Source organism: Chiloscyllium plagiosum, unplaced genomic scaffold (genome assembly GCF_037043375.1).
Source record: "Chiloscyllium plagiosum isolate Xiang-an unplaced genomic scaffold, Cpla_swu_hap1 HiC_scaffold_1, whole genome shotgun sequence".
Classification (NCBI taxonomy): domain Eukaryota; kingdom Metazoa; phylum Chordata; class Chondrichthyes; order Orectolobiformes; family Hemiscylliidae; genus Chiloscyllium; species Chiloscyllium plagiosum.
In genome coordinates this window covers 71,040,766-71,063,251 of record NW_028270139.1, presented here as the reverse complement: position 1 = coordinate 71,063,251, position 22,486 = coordinate 71,040,766, and the positions used below count along the sequence as shown (strand labels likewise).

Below are 22,486 nucleotides of genomic sequence, written 5' to 3'. Positions count from 1 at the left end.
TCAGCTCCTCACACTCCCCACTCCCACTCAGTTCCTCGCTCTTACCCCTCCCACTCAGCTCCTCACTCTCCCCCCTCCCACTCAGCTCCTCACTCTCCCCGCTCCCACTCTGCTCCTCACTCTCCCCCCTCCCACTCAGCTCCTCGCTCTCCCCCTGCCACCCAGCTCCTCACTCTCCCCGCTCCCACTCTGCTCCTCACTCTCCCCACTCCCACTCAGCTCCTCTCGCTCTCCCCAGTCCCACTCAGCTCCTCACGCTCCCCCCCCCCCCCCCCCCCCCCCCACTCAGCTCCTCACTCTCCCCGCTCCCACTCAGCTCCTCTCGCTCTTCTCTAGGTGAGAGAAAAGCTTTGGTGAGGTCGGTGAAATTTGTGCAGAGTAATGATCCTGGGTGAATTAATGTTGAGGATTTATTGAGCTCTGTCCATTCTGATGATGTCACATAGTCTTTGGATAGAGAAACTGTTTTTGGCGAGGTTCTGATTGAGACAAATGTGACGAACCTGGCTCCTGATAGTTAAAATGATGCCAGCCAGTTAAATATTAGTTGTACTATTGCTATCATGCAAGAAACTATACTTTATTATGTAAAACAAGTGCCATTTGTTAAGACTATGATGGCCAATCTGTATTTGAGACAGAAAGTTAATTTAGTTGGGTGGCAGCTGGTGTGTGCTACAGGGTAGTGCCAACTGTGTGGCCTCAATTCCTCCACTGGTGATGTTCCAATGAAAGACTGTTTATGTAATCTGCTCACAAGGTATGCTGACCCTCAGATTAAACCATTAATTGTAATCAGTGAGGACCCCTCTGATTCAGTAGGGCTATGGCAACTTTACATGTACTAACGAATTCTGTATATTGCTTCAGACACTGATTAGTGTCAAACTGGAAGTGCAGCTAATTTGTTTCAAGAATTCACCACAACCTGTGAAACTGCATGGACTGTGGATTTCGGGCAGCATGGTGGCTCAGTGTTTAGCACTGCAGCCTCACAGCACCAGGAACCCAGGTTTGATTCCAGCCTCAGGCATTCTCCCCATGTCTGCATGGGTCCCCTCTGGGTGCTCTGGTTTCCTCCCACAGTCCAAAGATGTGCAGGTGAGGTGAATTGGCCATGCTAAATTGCCCATAGTGTTCAGGGGTGTTTAAGTTAGATGTACTAGTCAGGGGTAAATGTAAAAGTAATGAGGTAGCAGAATGGAGCTGGGTGGATGTCTTCAGAGGGTCGGTGTGGACTTGTTGGGTTAACTGGCCTGCTTCCAGACTGGCCCATATTGTAGGGATTCTATGACTATGGATTTCCATCAGTTCTCTTGAAGGCAGGTAATCTTCTCAAAGCAGACTGACTATGTATCAGTCCCCATCTAGAACTTATTATGCTTATTAACCCAAAGGTTGAGAGAGCTGTTGAATTGCAGAAATTTAAGTGCAAACTTCATTGACTCATTGATTTCCTGGTTTGCTGGTCATGGTGGAGTAGGGACTATAAGGAGCAATGAGGTTATAGATTGTGGTTGAATATAATTCTGTGCCTGCTGATGGCCCACAGTGACTCATGGGTGTCCAGGTTTGACTTACTAGATCTGTTCATAATCTATCCTATTTAGCAAGGTGGCAGTGTCACACAACGTGGTTAAGGGTATCCTCAATGTGAAGATGGGACTTTGAATCCACAAAGACTGTGACGCCCATTCCTCCTAATACTGTCATGACAGATTTATCTGCGACAGGCAAATGGAAGAGAACAAAGTCAAGGATGCTTTTTTTCCCCAGTTGTAGGTCTTCTCAAACACCAGCTTCAGACCCAGTCTAGCAGCCTTGTCCTTTTGTCTCTGTTAGTAGTGGTACTATATCAAGTCACTTTCAGTGATGGTGAAGTTCCTCACCCAGAATACATTATATGCATTTGCTGCTCAGTGTTTGTTCCAATTGGTGTTGAGCATGGAAGAATACTAATACATTAACTGTGATGTGTGGGTAGGAGGATGGTGTTTGGGGGAGGGTGGAATTAGCTGGGGGAGGGGTGCATTGAGGAGGGGGCTGACATTTGATAATCCACAACAGATTATTCCTTCCATATGTTCGACCTGTTGCCATTAGGCTTCCTCATCTAATTCTGCTAACTCTGGAGTTAATGTTGACAACTGTCAGGAAGCTCACCTTTGACTACGTAACCACTATGCCACAGACACTGCTGGGTCTGACCTGCCAGTGGGACAGTATACACACACCAGGATTGTTGGCCCTGGGACCTTGTCTCAGAGGTATAATCAGGTACATATGACTATGGTAGAGAGGTGTTTGACTAATATTGAGACAGCTCTCACAATGTTGACGCAAACGTCCAAGAAGGAGTTTGCAGTATTGACCAAGCTAGAGTTGATGTCATTGTTTCCATTGTTTATGTCAATACTGGATGGTTTGTTCAGTTTCATTGCTTTAAGACTTTGGATTGGTTTGATACAACTGAGAGACATGCTAGGCTCTTTCCAGCAGTCATGAGTCACCGACATTGCTGTGGGTCTGGAGTCACATGTAGGCCAAACCGGTGTAAGGACAGTAGATTTAATTCCTCAAAGGACACCAGTGTACCAGATGCATTTGTGTAATAATTTTGGAGTTATCATCAGAATAGTTTTTTAAATTGAAATTAAATTCCACCAATTACCAAGCAGAAGTTGAACACGTGATCTCAGTTCAAGCCTGGGCTTCTGGTTTACTAGACATGTGTCACTATTTCTATGTCACTGTCTCGCTGCGATGGAAGCTGACTGAAAGGGGACATGCTGCGTGCTTCAGACACATCAAATGCTGCTTTACTACTTCATCCAGTCTACATTAAGTGGATCTTAATGTATCTGACATTAAGTGATCAGCTCTTTTTGGGTAAATCTACTGGTATTCATCTATAATACCTTCCCATTCTATATGAATTATATATACCTAACACATTCATGTGGTCCTAGTCTTTGTGGTTTTAAGATAGTTGTTCTAATACAATAGTTACTGTTTCCAAAGTTCTGTTAACTATATTGTCCATTCTTTGGTTGGAACGACTCTGAAACAAACATCACCACAACAATACCTCCTCTGTCAATTCAGCCTATTAGCACTTTCATTAAGCCAGATGCAGGAAGACCACATTCTAAAGGGAATAACAAATTTACACTGCAAAGTTAAAAAGGTACTGATTGGCTAATAAGTGGACTCTAATTGGTTGAGGCATTGCCATGGAGAAAGCACCAGGGAATAGTTGACCGTAAACCTTGGTTTAAACTTAGAAAAGCTGTCTGTGCTGGTTATGGTGCTGCCTTGGTGGAATACATAAGGGAACTATTGTGCCTATTCATTTTTTTTGTTGTAAAAGTTGCAATGCCTGGCTATATTCTTCCTGTTTCTAAATGTCTTGCATATGGATATATGTGGATTGTAGCAAGTGTAGGTGAGCCACATTGGCAATCCAACGGGTAATTTTAAACTGGGGTTTTTACTACTATTTATCACAGGCTGAACTTTGCTGGTCAATATACTAACTGGCATTCCCACAGCTTTAACTGTTGTACGATTATCCTTATCCCAAAAATTGGTCCTGAGCCATTTGTTGTCCATGCAAACTTGACGCTGCAAAGGGCAAATTAAAGCTTTTCTACAGGGTAATATCTACCTCAGTCAAATCATTGCACAATGTACATTGGACAAACTCATCAATAACATAATGCCAGCACTGCCGGTCCTGAAAAGTGCTCTGTGTATCTGAAGATTTCCTGGAAGGGAGAGGTTGTTCACAAACACGAGCAACAAGCCATTGCACACTGATATTACACGGTAGCAACATAAGTGGTGTTTTCCAACAGCTGAAAGGAGATTCTGTCCATCACACAAATGAGCGATGGAGTGTACAAATCTCAGTGTCAGTGCAATGCCAAGTACGTGGATCATATATCCCAACAACTGGTGGATTCAATGATACATCATATCTCTTTGGCTGTTCATAACTGACTGAGTTCCAACCAGATTGCAAGCCCCAGCAGGCAAAGTTCAGAATATAATCTATAACATTAGATATGATTCTGTGTGTTATTGAATGATCATAAGTGTGCTAATTACACTAACAACCAAGTACAGATTACCAGTTAACACTCCGGGGGGGGGGCGCATCTAGATGTTACATATACAGGGCCCTATCCTCTGCAAAAATACAGAGCCTATATCCAGACTTTGCAGCTATTCCCTTCTGTGTTCCCCATGGCAATATCTTGACCAATCAGATCCACCTTGCCAACCAGTCAACACCATATTTCTGCTGCAGTAAAAGTTATAGTTCCCCTTGATATTTCCCATTCTTACATCTGTCCTAATGAATGCGAGATGAAAAGCTTCAATGATATGTATCCTTCTTAACCATTACACAAGTGCTGTACAACAGGTACCAATGTTCCTTAAGATGCATATTAAAATGAACACTAATAAATGTACATTAATATTAACATTAGTTTTGATTGGACAAAGTTGATGATTTTATTTTTCCCTTTTTGTTTGCCACATTAGATTAACCATCAATGCTGAATGCTATCTTCAGCTTCATGACTTTCCTATGGATCATCATTCCTGTCCTCTGGAATTCTCAAGCTGTAAGTGTGGCATCATGTGCACCTTTATTTCTAGTACAAAATAATTTGGGATATAAATAATGCTGTAACAACAGCAAATTACTTGGTAGGTGCGTCAAGTAATCGATAGGCTATTAACTTCACTATATAATGGCCTAAAAGAATTAGATGGTGCATTGTAGCCTTGTTGTATGCAATGATCCTTCAAAGCACCATTAGTCAAATGCAGCTTTATTGTCTGAACATGTTGGCTCACTTCATGCTGGTCTATTGCTTATGACAAAGTAATCTACCTAAACCAATAATTTGCAAACTACATCGTAGTGTTAAAAACTGATAAAGATTATTTTAGAATTGTTTGAGTAAAACTCTCTCCCCATTATCTGACATAAACATTTTAACAATTTTATTTTGAGTCTCTAGAAACTAATTTTGTTTTGCTTTCTTTGAGTCATGTGAACAAATCTTTTTCATAATTTATTGTTGAGATGATTTCATCAATTTTTGGTTCTTGAAGGCTAAATATTGCATTTAGTGTTTTGAAAAGAATAGAATGACAGGCTGGTTCCAGCACAGAAGAAGGCCATTCAACCCATCCAAGATGATTATGTGAAGCAGCAATTCATCCTCACTCCCCTTCCCTGCCTTTTCCCTGTCTCAGATAAGATGACCAAAACTGCACCCAGTACTCTAGCTGTGGTTTCACTAAGCTCCTATAAAATTGAAGCAATCGATCATGATTCCTGTACTCACCTCCTCTTGCAATAAAGGCTAATATTCCATGAGGCTTCCTTTAAGGGCAGCACAATGGCTCAGTGGTTAGCATTGTGCCTCATAGTACCAGGGCCCTGAGTTCGATTCCAGTCTCCGGTGACTGTAAGTGTGAAGAGTGCACGTTCTCCCCGTGTCTGCATGGGTTTCCTCCGAATGCTCTGGTTTCTTCCCACAATCCAAAGATGTGCAAGTTAGGTGGAATGGCCATGCCACATCGCCACGTAGTGTGCAGGCTAGGTGTGTTAGCCATGGGAAATGCAGGGTTACAGGGATGAGGTGGGTCTAGGTGGGATGTTCTTCAAAGGGCTGGTGTGGATTCTTAAAGGGCCAAATGGTCCACTACCACATGGTAAAGATTCTATGAGTTTGCTGCACCTGCATGTTAGCCTTCAGAGAAATCATATTTAGTAGCAGATTAGGGTTGGGGGTAGGGGTGTTGGGAGAGAGTGATGTGGGGGTCAAGGTACAGTCACTGCCACAGAAATATCCAAAACAAACTTGAGATGCCTGCCGTTAACCCAATCAGGAAGGAGGGTGGCTCTGCTGGATTTGGATAATCAGTTTCTTTTGCAGCTGTTGATTTGGGAGCTCAGCTGTCAGGAAGGAGAGTGTGTCAGAAAAAGAAGCATTACACATTGATCCTAACAAGAGACAACATGGGAATGGTGTCTTCACACATTGGCATCATAAAAACCAATCCAGGTGGTGGAGGCAGAACAGTGTGTACCAGGTAGGAGCATGAAGAGGACAGTCAGACATAATCTCTCATTTTAGATTCAGTTTAATTGTAATACTTCGTGTAATTGAAAGAATAGACTGAATTTGTTTGGCCGAACCAACATAAACATTTATTTTACTGATTAATTATCCAACCAATGCAGGTAAAAGTATGATTTCACATGTTTCACGGAATTTTTAAAAATAAGTACAATAAAGTGGAAAGGAGTAATTCTTAATAAAGCAGTGATTTTCAATCAACTCACTTCAGGACACCAGCTTATGACTTTTAGCTGTCTGGGCACATGTCTCTCATTCTGTTCTGTTGACTGATGGAGTTATACAGCATGGAAACAGATCCTTCAGTCCAACTCATCCATGCCAATCAGATATCCTAAACTGAACTGCATTTGGCCCATATCCCTCTAAACCTTTCCAATTCATGTACCTATCCAAGTGTCTTTTGAATATTGTGCCTCTACCATTTACCCTGGCAGCTCATTCCTTACATGCCCCACCCTCTGTGTGGAGAGGTTGCCTCTCAGGTCCATTTTAAATCTTTCCCCTCTCGCCTTCAACCTACGCCCTGTAGTTTTGGACTCCCCTACCCTTGGGAAAAGACTTTGGCGATTCACCTGAACTGAGCCCCTTATGATTTTATAAGCCTCTATAACGTCACGGCTCAGCCTCTGACAGTCCAGGGGAAAATGTCCCAGCTTGTCAAGCCTCTCCTTCTAACTCAAGCCCCCCCAGTCATGGTAACATCTTGTAACTCTTTTCTGTACCCTTTCTAGTTTAACAACATCCTTCCTATAGCAGGGTGGTCAGAATTGAGTGCAGTATTCCAAAAGTGGCTTCACCACTATCTTGTAAAGTTGTAACATAACATCCCAACTCCTGTATTTAATGTTATAATCAATGAAGGCAAGCATGCCAAAGCCCCTGTCTACCTGCGACATCATTTTCAAGGCACTATGAATCGTCACCCCTAGGTCCCTTTGATGTTCCATTGTTTTCTGGCTGCTTTGCTGGGCATTGGTCTGCTGAGCATTGTGTGCCATGGTTATGTTTATGTTCTTGAGAGTGATGCTTATCTTACAGATATTACTTCCTATGATCTCCTGACTGATTGATTGTATCCCTTGTATCAGTTACTTATGTCAACATTCCTTTTGTTACAGCTTAGTTTACTAACTTTATAGATCACTACCAAAATATGGCACCACCAGAGTAATTTATTGTCCACTTTGAAGATATATAATGTCTTGTGCTAATGATCAGCATTGTACAGAGATGTCTCAACTGATTCATCCAAATATTCTTGAAAATTCCCCAGCCTGTCAATATCGTTTAGTTAAAGAAAATATTTAGTAAGTTAACCAAAGGCATTATCACAGGACAACTAAGGTTTTTGTTCTCCCAGAGAAAGTGTCATATTATCATGAATTGAACCCTATCACTGATTGCAGTGTGTTCCACAGTAGGTCGCTAAGTATCATTGCAAGACATAGTTAATTTGAATTTCAACGTAATATATCTGCAAATGCCAGTTTTATACTTCAACTATTATGCATATAAAATAATTAATTTACAAAGCTAAATCAATATAGGACACTGTTGCAACCATATAACCATACAAATAGTCTCTTTCAGCATTTGTTTATTTTAACTCAAGGCTAAATTACATCTTCCACTAAACACAGAAATACAGGCATACTTTGACAACATGGTATTTTATTGACGCAATTGAGCTAAATAAAACTTAATTCTTCATTTGTGAATCAGGTTAAAATAATTAGTTTTCATTTAGTTATTGAAACTAAACTCAAACCTACAGTAAGAATATACTGACAATGCAGGCCACGTCTCAATATGACTGAAAACTAATACAGAAGGTGCCTGAAGCTAACCTGAAAAATGGTGATTGACATATGTCACATAGTGCAGCAACAGCTTGCACTAAAATCTTACCTCTGCATACCTGCCACTGGCTGTACAATGTTATCATAGCTCTGAATTTAGGTATCAGGCTCTTTCTATTTCAGAGGGAATCAATAATACACAACTGCGCCGATTGAACTTTGCTCCTTCTTTTAAAGGGTTTCTTTGCAAAGTAAAATAGGAATCAAAGGCCTTAATGATGTTTCCTTATTTGCCTGTTTCTTCTTTGATCCCATGTCAAATCAAAATGATGTCAGCACTGCTGCTGATTGTACACAGCAATGCTGTAGCCTGATCCTTGTCAGGCCTGTCTGCGAGTCCAGAGGTGATCTGAGACCTGTCAAAGTGGAGGCATCAATTGATCTCGTGTGGTCTTAGTAAAGAACCATTGTTTAGACCATAATACTGTAACAAATCGGAGTGGAATTAGGCCATTTGGCCCATCGGGTCTGCTTCTCCATTTGATCATGGCTAATATGTTTCTCAACCCCATTCTCCTGCCTTTTCCCGTAACCATTGATCTCCTTACTAATGATGAACGTATCTGTCTCTGTCTTAAATATACTCAATGTCTTGACCTCACAGGCTTTTGTGGCAATGAGTTCCACAATTTCACCATCCTCAGGTTGAAGAAATTCCTCCTGATTTGATTTATTATCGTCACATGTACCGAGATACAGTGAAAATTATTGTTTTACATGCTATCCAGACAAATCATACCTTAAATAAGTCATCAGGGTAATAGAACAGATTGTAGAATATAATGTTACAGCTACAGAGAAGGCACAGAGAAAGATCAACTCTAATATATAAGAGGTCCATTCACAAGTCTGATAACAGTAAGGAAGTTTTGCTTAAATCTGTTGGTATGTGTTTTCAAACTTCTGTATCTTTTGCCTGATGGAAGTGGGTGGAAAAGAATATAACCAAAGTGGGAGGGGTCTTTGATTATGTTGATTGCTTAACGAGGCAGTGGAATGTGTAGGCAGAGTCAGTGGAAGGATGGCTGGTTCATGATGGACTGGGCTGTGCTTACAACTCTCTGCAATTTCTTGCAGTTGCCATACCACCCTATGATGCATCCAGATAGGATGTTTTCTATGGTGCATCTATAAAAATTGGTAAATAGGTACATTGGTATGCTTTCTCGACTATAGCGTAGATGTGGGTGGACCGGGATAGATTGTTGGTGGTGTTTAATCCTCGGAACTTGAAGCTCTCGACCACCTCCCCCTCAGCCCTATTGAGAAAGACGGGGCATGCCCTCCACTCCACTTCCTGAAGTCAATGACCAGCTCTTTCAATTTGCTGACATTGAGGGAGAAATTGTGGTCTCTACACCATCCCACTAAGTTGTCTGTCTCTTTCCTGTACTTTCTACCTTGTTGTTTGAATTCCAACCCAATACAGTGGTGACATCAGCAAATTTATAAGTGGAGTTAAAGCTGAATTTGGCCAAGCAGTCGTGTGTCTATAAGGAGTGTAGTAAGGGGCTGAGTACATAGCCGTGTGGGGCTCCGGTATTGATGGTTGTCATGGAGGAGTGTTGTTGCCTATCTTTACTGATTGCAGTGTATGGTTCAGCAAGTTGAGGGATCCTCATCTCAGTTCAAAACGGTCATCCCTCCACTCTGAGGTTGTGCCCGCAGGTCCTACTCTTTCCTAGTAACAGGAACATCTTCTCCACATCCACTCTGTCCAGGCTTCGCAGTATATTGTAAATTTCAATGAGATCCCCCCTCATCCTACTAAATTTCACTGAGTACAGGCTCAGAGTCCTCAACTGCTCCTCATATGACAAGCCCTTCGTCTCCAGGATCATTCTTGTGAGCTTCCTCTGGACCCCAGCACATCTTTCCTCAGATACAGTGCCCAAAAACTGCTCACAGTATTCCAGAAAAAAAGAAGTGTTTAGGTAGAGCCCTTCATGTTGTTCTAATACATGCTGCCATTGCCTTTAGCTATCCCATACTATCCTATGATGTAACCCCGTTCTTGCACTGTGTCTTACGTCATTGCCTCCTTGTGTTTATCCGCATGACTTCCACCATTATGACCGTGTATTGAAATGACTTTACCACCACATTAATCACCCACTGTGGGCAATCCAACACCAGTCATCAATGAGCCAGTCAGATAGACACCCAACTACTTTGATAGTCTTTTCCACGTTCTATGAGTTGTAGACTCATTGACCACTCCCACATTTGCAAGAGCAGATTGGACAGACAAGCTTTCATGCTGTAACAGATGTATGTACCAGACTATGCACCATAAAGCTACAGATATGAACTGTCACTTAGACATCTGTGTGCTTGTGGTGAACAGCTCACCTTATCAGAACAAAGCAGGGAGTAAAATTGCTGCCAGCACATGTGTAACTTTTCATATCCAACAGCAGTGCTAGGCACTACTAAGATTCCTGTCCATGCTTGCTTTGTGGTTGCTGGAGTGTTATACTGTAGGATGTCTCTCCTACAACACCTCCACCAGAAGCTGGAGATCCAAACTGCTAAACTTAGAAGCTGACTCTCCCATTCTTTCACATGCTGAGCTCTGTGGGATATTCCAGCAATACCAATATAGAACAAAAAGGGTTGTGAGGCATGTAATCTACATTGCCCTGTAGCACATTTGTGCACTTTCATGAATTAACCATTTTTTTCTGTCTTATCAGTAAATACTTGGGATGGTACTGTGGGTGGGTGGTGGGGAGGGAATGTCTTTCCAGAGATGTGATGAATTTTGCTGCTGTCACTACCTGATGGCATGCTGTACTCTGAATTGGAATGACCCTGTGGATTTATTCTGTGCGAATTGTGCTGCTCTGCTGTTCCTCCATGCAGCTGAGACAGAACTGATCAGGGGTAAAGTAAATGGATGCATCTCGATTGATGGGTGGTAACGGCGCAAAGGTCCGTGCTACTTGCACTGTGTATCACAAATTCCCCCATGGCATAACACTAACCTCTGTTGATACAGATTACCTGAAGGTGCCCGGAGTGCCAAAACGTTGCCATAGGGCTATGTTTATGATGCCTCTCCATGGTTATGTGGTTTAATGTGCTTCTGTACAATTTGAATTAGCAACAGAAATGGCTGGTTTATCATATTAAAAGCGACTGATGGGTCATCAGTTCCAGCAAAAGCAAGCAGTTGGACAACATTTAGAGATTTAGAGACATAGAGTCATAGAGATGTACAGAATGGAAACAGACCCTTCGGTCCAACCCGTCCATGCCGACCAGATAGCCCAACCCAATCTAGTTCCACCTGCCAGCACCCGGCCCGTATCCCTCCAAACCCTTCCTATTCATCCAAATGCCTCTTAAATGTTGCGATTGTACCAGCCTCCACCACTTCCTCTGGCAGCTCATTCCATACACGTGTCACCCTCTGTGTGAAAATGTTGCCCCTTAGGTCTCTTTTATATCTTTCCCCTCTCACCCTAAACCTATGCCCTCTAGTTCTGGACTCCCCCACCCCAGGGAAAAGACTTTGATATTTATCCTATTCATGCCCCTCATAATTGTGTAAACCTCTATAAGGTCACCCCTCAGCCGCCGACACTCCAGGGAAAACAGCCCCAGTCTGTTCAGCCTCTCCCTGTAGCTCACATCCTCCAACCCTGGCAACATCCTTGTAAATCTTTTCTGAACCCTTTCAAGTTTTACAACATCGGAGAACAGAATTGCACGCAATATTTCAACAGTGGCCTGACCAATGTCCTGTACAGCCACAACATGACCTCCCAACTCCTATACTCAATACTCTGACCAATAAAGGAAAGCATACCAAACACCTTCTTCACTATCCTATCTACCTGCGACTCCACTTTCAAGGAGCTATGAATCTGCACTCCCCAGGTCTCTTTGTTCAGCAACACTCCCTAGGACCTTAACATTAAGTGTATAAGTCCTGCTAAGATTTGCTTTCCCAAAATGCAACACCTCACATTTATCTGAATTAAACTCCATCTGCCACTTCTCAGCCCACTGGCCTATCTGGTCCAGATCCTGTTGTAATCTGAGGTAACCCTCTTCGCTGTCCACTACACCTCCAATTTTGGTGTCATCTGCAAACTTACTAACTGTACCTCTTATGCTCGCATCCAAATCATTTATGTAAATGGCAACAAGTAGCGGGCCCAGCACCGATCCTTGTGGCACCCCACTGGTCACATGCCTCCAGTCTGAAAAATAACCCTCCACTACCACCCTCTGTCTTCTACCTTTGAGCCAGTTCTGTATCCAAATGGCTAGTTCTCCCTGTATTCCATGAGATCTAACCTTGCTAATCAGTCTCCCATGGGGAACCTTGTCAAACGCCTTACTGAAGTCCATATAGATCACATCTACTGCCCTCATCAATCTTCTTTGTTACTTCTTCAAAAAAACTCAATCAAGTTTGTGAGACATGATTTCCCACGTACAAAGCCATGTTGACTATCCCGAATCAGTCCTTGCCTTTCCAAATACATGTACATCCTGTCCCTCAGGATTCCCTCCAACAACATGCCCACCACCGAGGTCAGGCTCACTGGTCTATAATTCCCTAGCTTGTCTTTACTGCCCTTCTTAAACAGTGGCACCACGTTTGCCAACCTCCAGTCTTCCGGCACCTCACCTGTGACTGTCGATGATACAAATATCTCAGCAAGAGGCTCAGTAATCACTTCTCTAGCTTACCACAGAATTCTCGGGTACACCTGATCAGGTCCTGGGGATTTATCCACTTTTAACCGCTTCAAGACATCCAGCACTTCCTCCTCTGTAATCTGGACATTTTGCAAGATGTCACCATCTATTTCCCTACAGTCTATATCTTCCATATCCTTTTCCACAGTCAATACTGATGCAAAATATTCATTTAGTATCTCCCCCATTTTCTGTGGCTCCACACAAGGCCACCTTGCTGATCTTTGAGGGGCCCTATTCTCTCCCTAGTTACCCTTTTGTCCTTAACATATTTGTAAAAACCCTTTGGATTCTCCTTAATTCTATTTGCCAAAGCTAATGTACACTTAATTCCTCAGTGGCCAAGGCACAGTCGCATCAGCCTGGATTTCCTGGTCCACAAATGGATGATCTTACTGGTGTACATTTTAAATGTGACTGAGTTGCCCAACCAATGCTGGGCCCAACGTTGCCTCTCTCTAACAGGTTAGCAGGTCCAATTCCTCTTACACCCTCCCCCCACCCTACTTCCCTGTACACTTTCTCCCAAATCTGGCTTTTCAACCTGTGAGTTTTCCCAAATCTGCATTCCTGACCTACAAGTGACAATTCTGCCATGCTTCCTGAGCTAAACTCAAATGCAAGTTAAACTCGTTGAAACACGGATTGCAGTTGAACTTTGTTTCAAATGCAGAACTTATTTGAATCACTAGAATTAAAGATTTAGTGAGGCTGCAAGAAACTCAGTTCCAAATATTGTCTCAGTCATTAATCCAACCGTCCATCCCACATTTTAAAAGTTTTAGATTTTCACTGCCTTAGATGAAAATGGTGAAGGAAATTGCCTGATCCTATGAGAAAGTGGGAGAAAGAAAGGACTGCAGATGCTGGAGATCAGAGTCGAGAGTGTGGAAAAGCACAGTGCTCCGACAGCATCCGAGGAGCAGGAGAGTCGACGTTTCATGCATAAGCTCTTCATCAGGAACGCGAGTCAAATGGGAGGGTGGGGGTAAGGCTGGGGGAACGTAGCTGGGAAGGCATTAGGTAGATGGAGGTGTGGGGTGATGGTGATAGATCGGAGGGGAGGGTGAAGCGGATGGGTGGGAAGGAAGATGGTTGGGTAGGACAGTTCAAGAGAATGGTGCCAAGTTGGAGGGTCGAATCTGGGATGAGGTTGGTGGAGGGGAGGTGAGGAAACTGGTGAAATCGAGGTTGTTGCTGTGTGGTTGGAGGGTCCCAAAGTGGAAGATGAGGTGTTCTTCCTCTAGGTATCGGGTGGCTCAGATTTGGTGATGGAGGAGGCCCAAGACTTGCATGTCCTTGGCGGAGTGGGAGGGGGGGGTTGAAGTGGTTGGCCACAGGGCAGTGGGGTTGTTAGGTGTGTGTGTCCCAGAGATGTTCCCTGAAACAATCTTTAAGTTGGCGTCCTGTCTCCTTAATGTAGAGGAGAACACATCAAGACCAATGGACACAGGAGATGAGATTTGTGGATGCGCAGGAAAATCTCCATTGGATGTGGAAGGATCCTTTGGTACCTTGGGTAAAGGTGAGGGGAGAGGTGTCTAGTAAGTGTTTAGAGATCCACTCCATTCATTCACTGATAAAGATCAAAATGTGATATATGAGAAAATGTCAGGCAATTGTTTCACTTGCTCCTTCTGGAGAAACAGAGACATTTCATTTTTATCATTGCCTTGCTTCCAAACAAGGAAAAAGTGAGGACTGCAGGTGCTAGAGATCAGAGTCGAAGACTGGTGCTGGAAAAGCACAGCCAGTCCGGCAGCATCCGAGGAGTAGGAGAATCGATGTTTCGAGCATAAGCTCATCTTCACGAATGTGGGGGTGGCCCAAGGGGGCTGAGAGATAAATGGGAGGGGGGTGGGGCTGGGGGGAAGGTAGATGGGAATGTGATAGGTAGATGAAGGTGGGGTAATGGTGAAAGGTCGAAGAGGACAGTGGAACAGATAGGTGGGAAGGAAAATGGACAGTTCAAGAGGGCGGTGCCAAGCTAGAGGATCAGAGTTAAGGCAGGGGAGGGGAAATGGAGAAATTTGTGAAATCCACATTGATCCCTTGTGGTTGGAGAGTCCCAAGGCGGAATATAAGGCGTTCTTCCTCCAGGCGTCAGGTGGCTAGAATTTGGCGATGGAGGAGGCCCAGGATTTGCATGTCCTTGGTGGAGTAGGAGCGGGAGTTAAAGTGTTCAGCCACAGGGTGGTGGGGTTGTTTAGTGAGTGTGTCCCAGATATGTTCTCGGAAATGTTCCACATGTTTCCCTCTTGTCTCGCCAAAGCAGAGGAGACCACATTGAGAGCAACGGGTACAGTAGATGATGTATGTGGAAGTGCAGGCAAATCTCTGTTGGATGTGCAAGGACTCTTTGGGGCCTTGGATAGAGGTGAGGGGGAGGTGTGGGCGCAGGTTTTACACTTCTTGCAGTGGCAGGGGAAGGTGCCCGAAGTTGAGAGTGGGCTGTTGGTGGGCATGGACCTAAGAAGGGCGTCGTGGAGGGAATGGTCTCTCCAGAACACAGATAGGGGTGGGGAGGGAAATATATCCCTGGTGGTGGAGTCTGTTGTGGAAAAGGATGATGCAATATATCTGGAGGTTGGTGGGGTGGAAGGTGAGGACCGAGGTGTTCTGTCCTTATTGTTTTTGGAAAGGTGAGTTTCAAGGGCGGAGATATGGGAAGTGGAGGAGATGTGTTGGAGTGCATTGTTGACCACATGGGAGGGTAAATGGTGTCTTTGAAGAAGGCGGCCATCTGGGATGTTCTGTGGTGGAATTGGTCCGCTGGGGAGCAGATGTGGTAGAGGGGGAGGAATTTGGAATAAGGGATAGCGTTCATGAAGTTCATGAACTGTTCAACCTCCTCGTCCTTCATCATGGTGAATGGAGGTATACAGGGACTTGGATGTCCATGGTGTCCAGCCCCAACCTCTCACCCTCAGAACGCGCAGATCTCCAATCCCAACCTCACCATCAAATCAGCGGATGGGGGGGGGAGGGGGGGGATGCAGTGCAGTGGTAGTTTGGCACACCGACCTCTACACCGCTGAAGCCAGGCGACAACTCACGCACACCTCCTCTTACCGCCCCCCTCGACCACAACCTCACCTTCCATCACCAAACCATCATCTCCTAGACCATCCACAACCTCATCACCTCAGGGGATCTCTCACCAACAGCTTCCAATCTCATAGTTTGGGAACCTAGTACTGCCCCAGTTCTACCTCCCATCAAATATTCACAAACCTGACTGCCCCAGTTGACCCATTGACTCAGCCTGCTGCTGTCCCACCGAACTTACCTCTGCATATCTTGACATCGTACTGTCCCCTTTGGTCCAGCAACTTCTCACATACATTCAGGACACAACCCACACCCTCCACCTCCTCCATGACCTCCGCTTCCCTGGCCCCCAATACCTCATCTTCACCATGGACAGCCAATCCCTGTACACATCTGTCCACCATGATGAAGGCCTCCAAGCACTCCATTTCTTACTGTCCTGCCACCCCAACCAGTACCCTTCAACTGACACACTCATTTGATTGCTGAACTGGTCCTCGTCCTCAACAGCTTTTCTTTCCAATCCTCCCAGTTCCTCCAGACAAAAGGGATAGCCGTGGGCACCCATATGGGCCCCAGTATGCCTGCCTTTTTCTGGGGTATGTGGAACAGTCCATCTTCTGCAGCTACACTGACACCATCCCCCACCTTTTCCTCCGCTACATCAGTGACTGTATTGGCGCCACCTAGTGCTCCCACGAGAGGGTTGAACAGTTCATCAACTTCACGAACACCTTCCACTGTGACCTCAAGTACACCCGGACCATCTCGGACAACTTGCTCCTCTTCCTGGACCTCTCCATCTCTATTTCCGGTGACCGTCTCAACACAGACATCTACTACAAAGCCACCGTTTTCCACAGCTACCTGGACTACACCTCCTCCTGTAGAAGCGCTATCCCTTATTCCCAATCCGTCCGCCTCCCAGGAGGACCAGTTCCACCATAGAACTTCCCAGGTGGCCTCCTTCTGCAAACACCGCAATTTCCCCTCCCACATAGTTGACAATGCCCTCCAGCACATCATCTCCACCTCCTGTATCTCTGCTCTTGAATGCCACCCCTTCCTACGCAACAAGGACAGAACCCCCCTGGTCCTCACCTTCCACCCCACCAACCTCCATATACAATGCATCATCATCCGCCATTTCTGCCACCTACATACAACAAATCATCCTTTGCCACTTCCACCACCTACAAACAGACCCCACCACCATAGATATATTTCCCACCCCCCCCCTATCTGCATTCCGGAGAGACCATTCCTTCCGCGATTCCTTTGTTAGGTCCACAGCCCCACCAACCCACCCTCCACTCTTGGCAACTTACCTTGTCACCGTAACAAGTGCAAAACCTGCGTCCAGACCTCCCCGCTCACTTCTGTCCAAGGCCCCAAAGGGTCCTTCCACATCTGACAGAGATTTGCCTGTACTTCCACACACAACATCTACTGTGTCCATTGCTCTTAATGTGATCTCCTCTACATTGGGGAGACAGGCCACCAACTTGTGGAACATTTAAGAGAATATCTCTGGGACACCCGCACTGAACAACTTCACTACCATGTGGCTGAACACTTTATCTCCCCCTCCCACTCTGCCAAGGATATGCAAGTCCTAGGCCTCCTACACCACCAAACTCTAGCTACCGAGGCCTGGAGGAAGAATGTTTCACCTTCCGCCTTGGGACCCTCCAACCACACGGATTGATGTGGATTTCACCAGTTTCGTCATTTCCCCTCCCCACCTTACCCCAGATCCAGCCCTGCAACCTGGCACTGCCCTCTTGAACTGTCCTACCTGCCCATCTTCCTTCCGACCTATCAGCTCCACCTACCTCTCTGACCTATCACCTTCGCCCCTACCTTCATCTACCTATTCCCACCTACCTCATCCCTCGTCCCACCCCCATCCCATTTATCTTTCAGCTCCCTTGGGCTACCCCCCCCCCCTCATTCCTGATGAAGAGTTTATGCTCGAAACGTCGACTGTCCTGCACCTGGGATGCTGCCTGACCTGTGCTTTTCCAGCACCACACCCTTCAACTCTTGCTTCCAAACAACACTAGTCCATAGGTTTGATATAGTTTGTATTCACTATGACAAGAAGAGGCTGCATTTGTTTTGCCATATCTCTAGCTATTGGTATTGACCCTGAAAGTTTGTCAAATGGAAGAACCAGCTCTGCCTTCCATCAGGGTTATCGGAGTCAAGCCCCACAAAAATTTAGGCTCAGTGTTTTATTGAAGAAAGGTATTTAATTATTTTTAATTTGAGAAACCTTTTACTGAAATGTAAAGCTGACTAAATTGCAATGTGGCAAGCCACGTTGAATTGCCCTGATGCTGATTGAATTTAAATAATTCAAATAACTTTGGTTATCCAGGAGAAGCTAGTGAATGGTTGTATAAGACGTTCAAGGCCTGTTCATTGAACTGCTTAGCCCCAAATCTATGTCCAACCAATCATAGAATCTCTACAGTGTGGAAACAGGCCATTTGGGCCAACAGGTCCACACCGACCGTCCAATGTGTATCCCACCCAGACCTATTCCTTGCCCTAATGCTCTACATTTCCCATGACTAATGAACCTAACCTACATATCCCTGAACACGATGGTCAATTCACTTGACCCTGTACATCTTTAGACTGTGGGAGGAAACTGGAGTACTTGGAGGAAACCCACAGGGCGACACGGGGAGAATGTGTAAACTCCACACAGACCGTCTCCCAAGACTGGAATCGAACCTGGGTTCCTGGCGCTGTGAGGCAGCAGTGCTCATCGCTGAGCCACTGTGTTGCCCTTGAGAGGAATAGATTTTTTTCTCTCAAATTGTTTGACATCAGAGCCTAGAGATCAGAATCCTAACATTCCTAGCGTAAGTGCCAGGAGTCACTGAGGTCATCATTTTGCAGGTCAACAGACCCCTATGTATCTGCCACTACACTTCATTTGAGTTATGCATTTTAAGCCAACCAAACCCAAGCAGAAAATCTACATTAATCTGTCCACTGACGACAAGCATTTACTTTCGAAGTAGACTTTTGAAGTCAGTACGAGTTAATGTCTTTTTTTTGCTATTTCTCATAAATTTCCTTTGCAGATGGGTACCCAAAAAATGAAATTGTGTATCGCTGGAAGAAAGATCCAGTTGAAATTGCTCATCAAAAGCATTGGCGACTTTATCAGTTTGCATTTGATGGATTCAGAAACACAACTGATGTAATGCATACCCAGTCTGGTAAGACAACACAGTACTGCTTCAGGAAAAATGTTGAAAATTGCACAGCAAATTTCTATTTTTTTTATGTTAGGCATGATTACATTCTGATCAAACAAAAGAGTATGATAAAAAGCAAATCCCTTGGTACCACTCTTTGTAAGTATGTAGTCAAGTGTTGCATTATATGATGGAGTCCAAAAAACAGACCAGTTTGTTATCTTGTTGATACAGAATTATTGCAGCTCAGCTGACACTGGGATTTCCATAAGTCAGCAGACTGAGCTGAGACATGGAAAGCTAATCTAGAGTCTGAAATCCTGTTTGTTCCCTGCAGAACCTGCTAGACATGGGTGTCAAGAGAGAACGTAGCATCAGGTTCAGCTTGAGGACTTGACTTCAGCAGTGAGAAAATAGCAATGCTCATACTGTTAAAATTCACTCTCAAGAAAACCACTGCTTAGCAAACTACTAAAGGTAGCTGGCACCTGTGAAACAATATTTAGCAAGTGTCAGTACCATCAAATTATTTTAAGACATAAAACTCACGAACATAAGGAGAGTTGAAGAGTAGAATCAAGCAGTGTGTAAAATCAGCATTACACCTGATAATGACAACATCAAAGTGTGTGGGTTCTGTTAAGCAGCTGAGCAGCACCGACATTAGAAATGGCCAGTGCTGAGGCTGTCATGTGGAAGAGTGGGTATGTCCATGCCAGGCTGCCCTCTCAGACAATTTGGTTTTTTTGAGTATGCCAATGCCTGGCACTCAGATTGGGATGGTGCACATTTCAATTGCTATGCCTCAGCTGCAGGGTCAGTCATTTCCATTGAAGGGTGTGATCATAGTGGAGACTTGTGGCCCGAGTAACGTACTGGACAATTATCAGGGTTAATGGTGGTGCCCCTGGCTGCTTTGCTTGGGCAAAATGCAGGACAGTGGTTCAGGAGGACAGCTTTCACCCTCCCACTACTGCTGTCCAGCTGGTGCCTTCCCTGTTGCCTGTCAGCCAGCACCTTCAGCTTTGGCTGTGACAGACAAGTTAATGCAATTAGAGCCATATTCCAGGCCGTGAGGCAAAGGGAGCTGTGGGAATTGGACCTGAAGTATTGGATGTACCTATGGAGATGAAGGCTGCTTTAACCTGTTAGATGATCAGTGCTGCAAGAGCCTGAGATGGCTGAGATTCCAAGCAAATGGCCACTCAGATTTGTGCCTTTTGTGGTGAAAGAAACATCCATTTATTCTAATCTCATTTTCTAGCAATTGTCCCATTGCCTTGTTTGCTATGATGTTTCAAGTGTTCATCTAAATAAGTCTTAAACATCTTTATTGTTCCTGTCTATACCACCTTTTCAGGCAGTGCGTTCCAGATATCTGCAACCCTCTGGATAAAAGCTAAATCTCCAAATCCCCTTTAAGCCTCCTGCTCCTGACCTTAAAACTATGTCCCCTGGTTATTCACTCCTCTACTAAGAGGAAAAGTTTCTCCCTATTTACATTGTTTATGGTCTTCAGTACTTTGAACACTCCAATCAGGTCTCACTCAGCCTGCTCTGTTCTGGAAAACAACTCCTGTCTATCTAGTGCCTCTTCATAATTGAACTGTTCCAGCTCAGGCAGTATCCTAGTGAATCTCCTATATACACTCTATACAGCCTTCCTAGCATGAGGTGACCAGAAATGCAGACAGTAATCCAGCTGTGGCCAAACTAACACCATAGACAATTCCATCATATCCTCATTGTGCTTGTATTCAGTGCCTTGACTAATAAAGGCAAAGTATCCCATGAGCCTTCTCAACCATCTTATTTATCTGCCCCTCTGTCTTCAAGGATCTATGGACATGGACACCAAAGTCCCTCTGATCCTCTGTACTTCCGAGGGTATTACCAGTCAAAGTGTACTTCTGCGTCTTGTTAGTCGTCCCAAAATGCAACACCTCACACTTTTCAGGATTAAATTCCGGATTTGCCACTGTTCAGTCCACCTGACCAGTCTGCCAATATTGTCTTGCAGTCTAAGGCTTTCTTTCTTACTATTGACCACATCACCAACTTTAGACTCAGCTGCAAACTTACTGATCACACCTCCTACATCAACGTCCAGATCATTCAACAACAAACAGCAAGGGACCCAGCACAAAACTCATGTGGTATGCCACTGGATACAGGCTTCCCATGACAAAAAAAAAACTTTTTGACCATTATGCTCTGCTTCCTGCTACTACGCCAATTTTTTCAAACAGTCTGCCGTGCAAAAAGCTTGTCAAAAACCTGATCTATCTTGATCATCAGGTAGACAGACCTGAGAATTAAAATTAGCATTAAACTATTCTTTCTGCAATTCCATGTCAGTGATGACCCAACCAGTCAGCATCCTGTTTATGTTATACTTGTGGGACTTGAGCATTGCTGGCTGGTCAGCATTTATGGCTCGTTCCTAGTTGACCTTGAGAAGGCGATGGTGAGCTGCCTTCTTGAACCACTGCAGTCTACATGCCATAAGTATACACACATGGCCTTAGGGAGGGAGTTCCAGGCTTTTGACTCTGAGACAGTGAAGGAATGGTGATATATTTCCAAATCAAAGCGGTGAGTTGCTCTGAGGAGACTCAGAGGTGGTGGTGCAAGTATCTGCTGCACTGTATCTCTTGATGGAAATAATCGTGCATGCTATATAAAGTTATGTCCTTTTTACCAAGCCTGTATCTTGAGTCCCAGGCATGATCAGTGCCAGATAAAAAGCATTGACTTCTTGAGTCCTTTTAGCAATGCAAAAGGCGAAAAATATACTTGTGTGCATCAATTTACAAAATAGTTGAAGAAACAACAGTGGTACAATGAAATGGATTAGTTCTTTCAAAGAGCCCAGAGATTGGAAAGGCCTTATTTTGTGCTTCAGGATTCAATGATTCCATTTAATTCTATTGGCACTGCTTCAGTGTATATCCAACGTACATGCTGGTGAAAAATGATTGCTTGTCAACAAAGCAACAGACTTATCATTCATTTCACCACAATTCCTGTTTTCTCCAGTCAAAACAATTATAGAGTCATCAAGTCATAGAGACGTACAGCATGGAAACAGACACTTTGGTCAACTTGTCTATGCTGATCAAATATCCTAAATTAATCCATTCCCATTTGCCAGCACTTGGCCCATATCCCTCTAAACCCTTCCTTTCATGTATCCATCCAAATGCCTTTTAAATGTTGCATTGTACCAGCATCCACCACTTCCTCTGGCAGCTTATTCCATACACTCACCACTCTCTACGTGAAAACGTTGTCCCTTAGGTCCCTTTTAAATCTTCCCCTCTCACCTTCAACCTATGTTTTCTAGTTCTGGACTCCCCCACTTGTTTATTTACCCTATCCATGCCCCTTATGATTTTATAAACCACCATAAGGTCACCCCTCAGCCTCTGATATTCCAGGGAAAACAGCCCCAGCCAATTCAGCTCTCCCATAA

The 22,486-nt window shown here is 44.4% G+C and overlaps 1 protein-coding gene across 3 annotated transcripts in view; it reads left to right on the top strand.

Annotated features, from left to right (window-relative positions):
- Positions 1-22,486, top strand: part of gabrg1 (gamma-aminobutyric acid type A receptor subunit gamma1) — a 174,330-nt gene that overhangs the window by 114,245 nt on the left and 37,599 nt on the right. For 2 of the 3 annotated variants that reach the window (XM_087987787.1, XM_043700492.2), the window contains exons 5-6: positions 4,552-4,634; positions 18,895-19,032. In XM_087987787.1, coding sequence (XP_087843913.1) covers positions 4,552-4,634; positions 18,895-19,032 — 221 coding nt within the window. The remainder of the gene's footprint in view (positions 1-4,551; positions 4,635-18,894; positions 19,033-22,486) is intronic. The other variant, XM_087987789.1, reaches the window with a different exon arrangement.